Raw genomic sequence first — 11899 nt, 5'->3', positions numbered from 1 at the left:
CATTATATTGGAAGTTTATTGGTTCTCTGCAACAACATCTCTGAAATGCACAAATACTCCAGTAACAACTTGTCCATTTCCCACTTTTGCACGAATCAGTGTTCACTGGTGTCACTGAAGTGGACAGGGGTCAGTTAACGATTATTTGCCCCTTTTTTCCCGTCCACTGCGTTTCCCATTTGGATTGACTGCGGCGTCAGAGCGCACAGACCCGCCTCCTGGCTGTGTTCGGAGAGTCGCTCTTTCCCTGCTTCAAACACATTATTCCACAGGGAGAGAGAGAGCAAGACCTGTGAGGAGCGAACGAACGACGAGAAAAACCGCAAACGACAAATGGCACTCATGGCCGGGATTTTGTTTACGGTGATCTCTGTACTGCTTGGAATGTCTACGCTGGTTTCTTCGGCACGGATTTACCCCCCAAATGAAGGTAAGACTTGGAATAACAGCGGAGCCGCGTCTTGGACTTTTTCCTTTGCGAGTTTTTACTCCGTGTGAAACGGACCTCCAGCCCGCCGTCCCGTAGTTTACAGCTTTTTTGGAGAATAGCAACGACCTGCAGTCCGCAGAGAAGTAGATAGCACCAATAATTTGCGCAGTATGATATTCTTCTCTGAGAGTGGAATGAGAACAGTTTTTTCTTATGCGTCAAACCCATCGACAGTGTTGTTCGGAAGAGGTCTTCTTGCTATCCAAGTTGCAGAAAGCGCTCGCCAGAAAGCCGGAGCGAATAAAGTCTATATAGGGTACAGCAGGGTTCGAGTGGAATGCTTTTAAAGACGTCTTAACAGGTCTAGGTCAATAAGGTTACATCAGCCAACGTCTTCATCAAAATGTAATTTAGACGAATTCAAATACTATACTTTATACATACAATCATAATTGATTTATAGGGCATGCCTGTGTCTGGTTTGATACAAGGCCGTTGTACAAATGCCCCCTGGGCCATGTTATTTTAGCTCAGAATCATGCTTCGAAAATCGCAATTATGTAGGCCAAAAAAAAGTAATACATTATTTATAATTGTTGATATATATTTCACATCTTCCATTTTCTCGTGCAAAATTTCTATATCAAAAGCTTTCAAATGAAAACAATTGCTGAACAATTAGGCAAGCCCATTTAGATAAATGCACACATTTTAAATTAAATGCACTTCATCACTATCTCCAATGGATATTTAAGCGCATGCAATCATACAATTAGATTTTTCCTTTACTGCGCACAATGGTGGGGGGAAATATAAGGGGCTATTGAAATCGCATTACGGATTATTTTTCCTTTCTCTCTGACGCAAGTTCATTTAGATGTACTTGTTCCACTAATTGAATTCGATTGATCATCATCCAACCCCAGGAGCCGAGTTTAAACAAAACGACTCTCCAATATGTATTTCATAATCAAACATTCAATGGGTTACAATATCAATAGTTGTTTCTGTTTATAAATAAAAATCCATCCAATTGAAATGGAGCGCCACTAAATGTTTTAATCGTCCAGGAAAAATGTATTCACATCATGCATTCGCTTAGTACGCAAATATGACAGCTTTCATGGATTAATACGCGTTGATACAGGACCATGTATTAGTTACTAGATGTAACTTCTGACAGGGTTTTCGTTTAGCTTATTGTACAAAATAGATGGTAAAATACATAGGTCTACCTAGAAACACATCGCTGTACCTGTGTTAGGCAAACCGCATACTTTTCCAGACAACACTATGTCTAATTATTTTGCTATTTGTCGATTAGGCGCTATGAACAGCTTTTAACAGCTCTCTTCTCTCTCCCATTTTTCAGTGACGTTACTGGACTCCAGATCCGTAGCGGGGGAGTTGGGCTGGGTCGCCAACCCGACAGAAGGAGGGGTAAGTGCCCCTCGTTAGGATGCGAGTCCCCGGTTCAGTCAAAATGGAAAGATGATGTCCTCAACACCACCCGCACCGGCCCCCACCCTCCTATTCCTCATTCTCTTCCTCTACTCACCATAATGGTCAGATGCGAGGCCGATACTGCAGCGGGCATCGGGTTTCCTGAATAGACGGCGGATTGAATCGGTCTTTGTGGAGAAACTTTATATCCTTTTCCCCCATTGAGGGGGGAGAGGAACTTGGCAGCGCAGACAGGGCCCTCTGGAATGGATGAATGAAGGAAGGGAAAGGGCAAGCGGGTTACAGTCCTCCCTATGAGGGCTAGATTGGGCCATAAAGCGATAGGGAATGTTATCAGACTAAATACGGTCTAATTGGAATAGGCCTAGGCGTATCTATTAGTGGCGCTGATAAGGTAACAGCGTGCGACTCGTTGGATATGGCGGTGAGGGGCCCCGTAGTACACTCGGCTGTGTCGGGTCTGGAACACCCTCCCGTGTCAGTTGTTCCCTGAAAAATAGAAGCATCGCAGACGTCTGAATAATTGCACGATGTTGCCACCCTGTTGATTAAGTTTAATTCGACTTAACCAATGGAATGGACGCGCTTTATTCTATTCTGGCATATCAACATGTATTACAAAAAGTTGATGGGATACTCTATTTGTGTAAATGAAACGTTCGCCTTTAGTCTTAGCCTCCAACTCATATATTTTGCCTTGTTCACCAGTGGGTTATGTTGGCTCGTGTGAGTTGCTGTGGGTTGCACTCCGATCTTCCTTTATCCGTTCCTCCGAGAGGAGTGGTTGACAGGGTGCTGGCAGCGCCGACAGGCCTGCATTCAGCCTCTCATTAAGACCAATTGCCCCATTCTACCTCTCCACTGCTATCGCAAAAGGTGCGGCCTTATCTGTCGAGCTGCTTGATTTCAACAATAAAGGGCCAAGCATAGGGAAGAAAGCGGTGGAATAGAGCAGCAGGCGTGATGGACACTTTCTCAAATCGAAGCCTCAGCCGTGTTTAGCGTTATCTCCACATCTCCAGGGAATAGGGCTTTAAACGAGATTATTTATGATAACGCGTTAAATCAAATTCAGCGCAGCCTTCCCCGTTGTAATAGCTGTTTAGACGCATTTCTGTTAACGGCTAAACCTCAACAGATACAAGGAGAAGGCTGGTTTGTCTGATTTCGATTTCAAATGCAATAGGCATTAATTCGAAAACGACTATTATTGTGAAAGTATGAGCATAGGGCCATATACTTTCAAAATATCGTCATTTTGTAGTGGATACTTTAGTAAAATAAACATTCTTCCTACAAAAACATACCACAACGTGTTTGATAACGTAATCCACGCACCCAACTGATACACGTAATATACCAATTAGTTCATTTAAATAACATCCGGATGGCACGTGTGCTGTCAAAAACTCTCCTTTCCAAAATCATATATAGCCTTTAGAACACATGCACAGTTTTAGTTTTTTTTCTAATCACTATAAGGCAATCTATAAACCAATACAGACCTGGGTCCCTCATACATTTTAAGGTCATTCTCTCTCTTTAAATGTCTCCCTCTTCTCTCTTTTTAATTCTCTGCATTTGGTAACCTTTAAATTAGTCATGGGGGATTTACATTTACATCATCATTATTTGACACTAAAATAATCATTTTAATTTCCCTTGTTCCCCAAGGATTGGGTTGGTTACCTTTTATGAGGAGTTAACCCCTTCTCGTCATGCTTGAATAGAGCAGGCCTATGTGCACTTATTTCAAACAGGCTAACATGTCCCCAGTATTTATGTTAGCCCTTGTCATACATATTAATTTAATGGCAATTTGGCCATTAAATAGTTGTTCTACTGAGCTATATTATTTCTAAATGTACCTTACCTGAACGTTACTTTTTGTACACGTGGCCTACCTTTGACAAAACATTAATTCAGGGGATTTCCTAATGTTGTCTCTGTGTTTCCCCTCAGTGGGAGGAGGTGAGCATCATGGACGAGAAGAACACTCCCATCAGGACGTATCAGGTCTGCAACGTCATGGAACCCAACCAGAACAATTGGCTTCGAACGGACTGGATCCCCAGGGGCGGTGCTCAGCGCGTATACATCGAGATCAAGTTCACCCTGCGGGACTGCAACAGCCTCCCGGGCGTCATGGGAACCTGCAAGGAGACCTTCAACCTCTACTACTACGAGTCCAACAACGATAAGGAGCGCTACATCCGAGAGAATCAGTTCGGCAAGATTGACACGGTGGCGGCCGACGAGAGTTTCACCCAAGTGGACATTGGAGACCGTATCATGAAGCTGAACACGGAGGTCAGGGACGTCGGCGCCTTGACCCGGAAAGGTTTCTATCTGGCCTTCCAGGATGTTGGAGCCTGCATCGCCTTGGTCTCGGTACGGGTGTTCTACAAGAAATGTCCCCTGGCTGTGAGGAACCTCGCACAGTTCCCCGACACCATCACTGGGGCTGACACCTCTTCCCTGGTGGAGGTCAGAGGATCCTGCGTAGACAACTCAGAGGAGCGTGACGTTCCCAAAATGTACTGCGGGGCGGACGGAGAGTGGCTGGTGCCTATTGGGAACTGCCTGTGTAACCCAGGCTTCGAGGAGAGGAACGCCGAATGCCAGGGTACGTTGAGGAGAAATTGCCCGGTTCCGATTCAATATGTGTGTGTGTGTGTGTGTTTGTTCCCGTTGCCATGGGCAGCGGCACCACGCTGGTCAGTGGGTATTTTTACTCTTCTTTCACCTGACACCTTCATCTTCAAACTCCAGCCTACTTCTTCATCATGTCTCTCGCTCTGTCATTCTCTTTCTCAATGTCTCTCTCTCGTCTCTCTCCCTGGGTCCATTCTCTCTCTCAACGGATCTCTCCTCTGTGCTATCAGACTAATAGAAGTGGTCATGATTGTGAGAGGCGTAATTAGACGGTCCTCAGGGATGTGTTAGAGAGACCAGGGAACAGGCCTGATTGCTGTGCGTCTGGGCTGGATAAAGAGCTCAGGAGAGATCAGGCCATATTGCTCCCAGTCTTTCTCTTTCCTCCCGAGCCCAGTTGATTCCCTGTAGGACAAGAATCAGACCAGGGCTGCTGAAAGAGATAGGCATTCACTCCCTTGGTTTATCATTCTGATGCAGGTGGATGAGAGGTGGAACCAAAAATATACACACACGCTCACACACACCATATAAATGAAACAAAAGCAGAGATACTTGGTGTTGAAAAGATGGTATGGTTGAATAAAAATCAAATTCGGAAACAGTAGGATTTATAAGATTCTAAGTTGTACTGAGAAGGCAGAGCAAAATAAGATGTGTTTTAGAAATATTTTTGGATACTTGCAATGGCTGTTTCTATGTTTATAAGTACGTGGTGTGTGGCCAGTGCATTGTGTTAATTCAACTGTCAGCTGCCCAAAAAGGCAGTTTATTGAACACCCACCCCCCAGTACTTCCCCGTTAAAGGGCAGTGAGCCGCTCCAGCTTGGGGTCAGAGGCTGGCCAGGGTGATTAACGGGGACGGGCCGCTCCACCTCGCTTAATTTACGGGGGAGCCTTTAAGCGCTATCTCAGAGGACTAATTGCATGACAAACAGGCCTGGTGATTTAGGGGCGGTGGGTTTGGCGGCTGAGCAGAACTTACTGAGGTACAACTGATCACAGACGGGGTGTGAGGGTGTGTGTGTGTGTTAGGGTAGGGGAGTATTGTTTTGGGGCAAGAATGTTCCTTGGAATGTTGCCGGGCTCCCCCTGTTGGTTGCTGCGGCTGGGTTTTTTTTTCTCCGGGTCATCTTCAGAGAAAAAGAAGGAAGCGATGGAGGGATGGATGAAAGAAAGACAATTATGCTGGTAGTTACATTGGCAGCAGTCGTTCGGTCCGTTCATGGGATTACTTGCGCGAGTCCGTTCTGGTTTAGTCCTCTCTCCTATCAAACCCCTTAGCGACAACACTTTCAACAGCCGGGTTGCAGCATGACATCGGCGCTGTCCACGGTATTGCTGGCCAGCCAATCACACAGTCCCGTGCTTGCAGTCCCGAGTTTCCATGGCTGCCGGGGCGTCAATCCAGGGTCCACCTCACTATAGCTGGGTTAAAGGTGGAGCTCACTGTCTGCCTTCAAGTGCACCGATGAGCTGGTTCATTGTCCCCTGTGTGAAGACGCAGCAGAGAGCGGGTTCTGACCTTAATATAACCAGGGTGACAAAAATACTAAAGAGGGCCAGAAAGTGTGTGTGTGTCTGTGTGTCTGTGTGTCTGTGTGTGTGCGTGTATGAAGGTTATGGGGGTACCTTGGCCTCTGGTTCCCAGCCAGGATGAGTGAATGGGACCCCTCCATCATTGTTGGAGCAGCGAGGTTAGGGTGTGTGCATGTTGGGTGGGGGGGGGGGGGGGGTTCAGGGGATTGTGAAAACTGGCCGAGGGGTCAAAGGTCACTTAGTTGTTCATCCATCTTGCAAGTGAGTGTGACAGGGTCGCGGGCCACGATTGATTAAGACGTCAGTGTCCTGACAGCTGGATGCTCAAGACCGCCAAGACTCACACACAGCACAGGGGCCAAGAGGTGCCAGGGACAGGGGCCCCTAGCCGGACAAGGGGTAAAGGCTCTGTTTGCTTTCCGGCTCCTTTCTTTTCTTTTCTCATTCCCTCGGTTTCCATGGGTTTGGGTGGCGGGGCAGTGCTCTCTCCCGCTAGTCATCTGCTGAGGGGCCTATTCTCCGGCTGGGGAGGGGGGCGGGGTGGTGTGGCGGAGAAATTTGGGAATTGTTTAACTGTGGGATCAATGTGTGGTTGTGTTTTATGTGTAATTGCGTGTACGTGGATGTGTGTGTGTCAGTTTGCTACATCGCACGTGTCAGTTTTCTGCGTCGTATGTGTCAGTTTACTGCATCCATCTGTCAGGCTGTCGGGGTGTTGTGTTCGTGTGAAGGGATGTGGTGGAGGGGAGATTGGGGAAACAGCACTGCCGTAATGTGAGAAAACACAGAGCTGGTTAAATACCAGTGTCAGACCTGGCATCCACTTAACGTGTGTGTGCTTGGTAGATGAGTGTGTCCCTGCAAAGAAAGCTGAGCCGTCTGTTAGTGCAAAGAAATGCCGTTTTCTGGGAGGGGGTTCTGTATTGAATCCTCTCTAAAGAATGCTCTTCTTGACTGGAATGAACTGCAAAAGAGCCTTAAAATCGACACATTCTTCTCACCTTACTACTTCAAAAATAAATAAATGGGTTGATGTCGAACAACTTCATCTGCTGAATCACTTACTGTCCCAGTGGATGTATGTGAATGTAATGTTCATTGGCGTATTACTACTTCTACTGTATTTTGTCTTGCATTTGAATGTATTTGGCCTGGTCAAATCAATAAAAACAAAGATCTAACACGTGATAATCCTACCCGCAAAAATAAGTAGGCCCGTTCCAGAAAATATTCTAACTTCTAACAAGTGTGCTGTTTAGTGGCCTGAAGTCAGATCGAAGCTACACATCTCGCGCAATGTTCAGCATATTAACAATAAATTACTATTTTACCAGAAAACAAAAGCATACAGAAGCGATGCAGTTTGTCCTTCAATACTGACAACAACGATGACCTATTCAACCGGAGACTTGGTCAGTTCCAGGGAACAAACTTAAAACGATAAATGACGACGCCATCATTTTTGAAGGGGGTGATATTTACTGAACTACTACTCCGGTCTTGCATGTGGATGAGTGTGTGTATGTACTGGAGGCAGGGGAATGGGGAAGTGATCTGTGAAGACCGGAGGACAGAGGGCCAGGAGAGGTGAAGGTGGTGGGGGGGTTGCAGGGCGGCTGAACCGTGAAGGTGGCAGACGCTTTTGACGCCTCTCACTGGGGACGGGGGGGAGGGACGGGGGAGTCAGACTCGGAGCTGACGGTAGAGCTGCGAAACCTTCCCACAATCCCCTCCTTCCCTCACTCCCTAGCTCCTATACAAACGCTTGACCAAAACCACCGCTGCTCTTTCCAGTCAGCCTGCCGGCCGGCCCTCCTGCCCCATGGCGGTAGAAGTAGGTGTGCATGAATTAACGTGTTTGCCGGAGTATCGACCCATTAGCCTCAAACAGAGGAAGGATTTTGGCCAAAGTGTCTTTTTTTATTTATTTTTGCTTCGCTGTAACCTGTTGATCCTAATCGGCTTCACCTGAACTCAGCGTGCTGGATGTTATGGGATTATACCACAAAGCCTTTTTGGTATTATTTTATAAGGATTAGGCCTCTCTCTTTCGTTCTCTCGCTCTGTCGACATTGTTACATATGCGCTAGGGAGACCTTTTTAAATTCACCAGCCAATTCTCTTTAGTCCCTCTCTAAATACTTCACGCAGTGAAAAGCACTGCACGAGGAGTCTCTGTCTTCCTCCTCTCTTCCTGCTCTCTTCTTTTCTTCCACCTATCCCTCTGTCCTTTCCTCTCTCCCTCCCGCTCTCCCTCTGTCCTTTCCTCTCTCTCTCCCTCCCGCTCTCCCTCTGTCCCTGACTGTCTCTCCACACTGGGGGTCGTTAGTGCTCGTCAGGCGGTCTCTGGTGACAGCAGCAGGAAGCGGGTTGAATAATGAGATTATTGTCGCTGTCGTGAGGGTGAGCACCGCGCTGAACATTGTCGCTTGTCTTTATTCCGACGCGCACGCACGGGCTCACACAACAGCGCACGCACGCGCGCAGACGGACAAGCGCGTACGCGGTAAAATTGAAGCATGCCACTTTTTGTGCCTCTCCTGAGATGCTCGTTTCGTGTCATTGAACGGAGTGGCGGGGAATCCATTACCACCTGGGAAAAGAAAAGAAAAAGGATGATAAAGAGGACAAAGCGTCTCGCGAGGATGATGCTTTTACCTCCAAAATAATGGGCGTACCTTGAGGAGGCCTCGTACACGGCGCTTGTTTAGCTTTACCTCTGCGCTTCGCCCCCCCCCCCCAGCCCGCCCTCAGTTGCAGGGTCATTCGGCTATCATTACAGGAGGTGCTGAAAGTCTCTTCCTGCTCCAGCTGCACTTCTGGCTCTGTTGTTTCCCCTTGCCTTTCCTAACACTCGTCACACTCCCTCACACCCCATTTGGGCCAGGAAAAAAAACAGTTCGTCCAGCGTGCCTCGGGCAGAAGGCCATTGCTTTGGCGATGCGAGCAAATCAAAACGCCTCAACTGTAATGCCGCACCCATAACCACACTGTTAGCATTCCAGTAAATATTTCAGCGATCGCGAACTTCCCCTTACATTTAAGGAACTTTTTGGAAAAGCTGGTGGACCCCCTCTCCTCTCGGTTTTTTGTCAGTCTTTCCGCTCCCTCTTCTCTCCTCCCTCATCTTTTTGAAAGCATCCTCTCTTTGAAGGCTGCGATGGGAAGAGGGAACGATTAAAGCAGTCACTAAGCAAATTTGCATGTGAAAGGCCTCAGAATCAATACCCCCGGCCGCTCTCTACCCACACACCCTGGCCCTCCTCTCTCTCTCTCACTCTCTCCTTTCCTCTCCATCTTATTCTCCATCTCTTCCCCACGACCATTTCTGGACGTACACTCGTCCTCTTGCACTCTCACCCCTCTTCAAACCTCTTTCATCATTTTCCTCCTCATGTCCCCCTCCCACGCTTCTTGGCTCCCTCCTGCCTGGAAAAGCTGGGTTGATGGACAGACAGAAGGGAGGTGGGGTGAGGAAAGAGAAAACTGGGAGAGAAATAGACATGGACTCCAATGAACAGAGGGCACGGGTGGAGCGTTTAAATGAAAGAGAGAGAGGGAGAGGGAGAGAGAGAGAGCTAGACAGGGGCCGAGGTTCTGAAAGGAGAACAGGGCCGCATCCACTTTCATTGACTTGACGGAGGAGAGAGAGTACTTCTCCAAGAGGAGAGAGCAGGACAGAATGAAGGGGCATCACAGAGAAGGAGATGGAGACAAAGAGGGGGAGTTAAGTGGGACAGATTTAGTTCCAGCTTGGCAGCCTTCCTCCTCCTCAACTTCATTCCCCTCTCTGCCGTTTCCCTTAAAGCCCTCTGATCAAATGCACCTGATGTGGACGTATGTGTGTGTTGACGCGCGCGCGCGCGTGTGTGTGTGCGATTCGTATCTGTGTAATTGCATGCACCGTGTTGACGTTTTGGGATCCATACGTGGGGTGAGTTGAACCAGTGAACTGCTCCGCCTCTGGGTTCTAACCCTTCTGCGTGAGCAGCACAGCCGAACGCCACACCGACACGACCGCACTTTGATGCTTGTGGCGCCAACTCCACCGTGGGTTCTCACGACACATGCCGATCATGGACACCTTGACAAGCGTGTTTCATCTATCTTTCATACACTGCCGGTCTCATTCCAACATTCTCTCAATCCGTAGTTCTCTCCATCCGATTTCTATCTTAATCTCCCTCTCTCCTGCCAGGAGGAGGAGAGTAGGTGGTCTTTGCTTCCCTCCTCACCTTCGCTCTGAGAGCTGAAATCCTCTGGGAATCAAAGGCCTGGCTGTGCTAATCAGTTTGGGATTTATGACAAAAAGAGGGTCCAAAAAAATCTACTCTGATGGGCCAGAATTGCGATTCAATGGGCATTTTAATAAGAAAAGGCCTTTTCTAATTACGATCTCCATGCCACTGGCACACGAATGCTTTCCTCCTCTCTAAATAACACTGACACACACACACACACACATGCGCATGCACACACACCCATCACACACCGGAGAGATTGTATCAGAGTCTGAACGTAGCGGGTGGGGGTAGCAGTGTGTGTGTGTGTGTGTTTGAGGTTTAGCCCAAAAAGCGGTGAAATGTAATTTAAGAGGATGGGTCTAGGCTGGGACCAGGGAAAAGCGGAATGTTTCCCAGTCACAGAAAGCAAGTTTTCCCAGAAACCTTGATCCATCTTGATCCAAAACACTGTCAAACATATTCAGTCATATCCCTTAAAGGCGACACAAAAATATGATAGAGAGAAGAGCCCATGATAAAAAAGGGAGGCAGAGAGAAACTGAGAGAGAGACAGAGGCAGGTCTTTTAATAAATTGCCTGAGATGTGAGAGGTGAAGCAGGGGGTTACAGGCAGGTGATTGGTCTTTAAACACGCGTTTCCTGGTTAAGTCTTGACCCCTTTTAGGAAGTCAATACTACTTGTATTGGTTTTCCAGCCTCGGATTAGCCCAGAGGAGCCAGCTCTGACTTAGATGGGGAAACAGGCAGGGTGAGCGTATGGCCATTTGATGGGACAAAGAAAGGGCTCAAAAAGACAGAAAGACTGAGAGAAAAACACCCTCGCTTTAGGTGGCGCCCATTTCTAATCACCCTCATCAAAGCTGGCCGGCCATACGTTGTTAATGTAACTGCCTTTTGGGAGTGTTTGGGGCGTCCCTGTCATCGCTCTGGATACTTGTCTGTCCGCACATCAAAGGCGCGGCGTGAACGGCACACATTAGCAGTGTAACCTACCCTAACCGCACCACATTAACCTAAATATCAGGTTACGGCCTCTCCTCATCCCTCCTCACCCCTCCTCAGCCACATTGCTGACCAGCTAGGAGGAAAGCCGTTGGTTAACGGGGTCAGTTCCCATGACAACAGCAGCTGGCAGCATTTTTAGCTTCCAGGGGTATCACTTCCATGTCAACATGGCCTTGTTTGTGAATCTGGAGTGGGCCTCTTCTCAGTGACTGGCTGGGGAGGTAAATGAACGCCAGCGGGGCAGCTACAGGTCTTAGGGATGTGTCGAGAGGTCAGGGGTCAGCAGGAGGACGGCAGTGAGAGTGTGTGATTCCGGGTTGTTATGACGGGATGAGATGGCGGGGTGACACAAGCTGGCTCTACAATAAGGCTGTACATAAACGTGCAGGATGAATGATCACACACACACGTGCGTGCACACACACACACACGCGCGCACACATACAATGGAAGGCGTTTGGGTCCAGACATACTGTCGGCTCGGAGCTACTAGTGGATTACCTAAACAAACAACCTAAAAATACCCTGCTTTACGATCCACCACCCCCGCGCCCAAACCCTA

The 11899-nt window shown here is 48.0% G+C and overlaps 1 protein-coding gene across 2 annotated transcripts in view; it reads left to right on the top strand.

Moving 5' to 3' along the window:
• The first annotated feature begins 271 nt into the window (after positions 1 to 271).
• Positions 272 to 11899, top strand: part of epha4l (eph receptor A4, like) — a 45010-nt gene continuing 33382 nt past the window's right edge. For both annotated transcript variants that reach the window (XM_010882898.3, XM_010882809.3), the window contains exons 1-3: positions 272 to 430; positions 1803 to 1870; positions 3857 to 4520. In XM_010882898.3, coding sequence (XP_010881200.1) covers positions 334 to 430; positions 1803 to 1870; positions 3857 to 4520 — 829 coding nt within the window. In that variant the 5' untranslated portion in view covers positions 272 to 333. The remainder of the gene's footprint in view (positions 431 to 1802; positions 1871 to 3856; positions 4521 to 11899) is intronic.

This window comes from Esox lucius, chromosome 1, assembly GCF_011004845.1.
Source record: "Esox lucius isolate fEsoLuc1 chromosome 1, fEsoLuc1.pri, whole genome shotgun sequence".
Lineage (NCBI taxonomy): Eukaryota > Metazoa > Chordata > Actinopteri > Esociformes > Esocidae > Esox > Esox lucius.
Note: the sequence above shows the minus strand (reverse complement) of the source record. Positions and strands in the feature narration are given on the sequence as shown.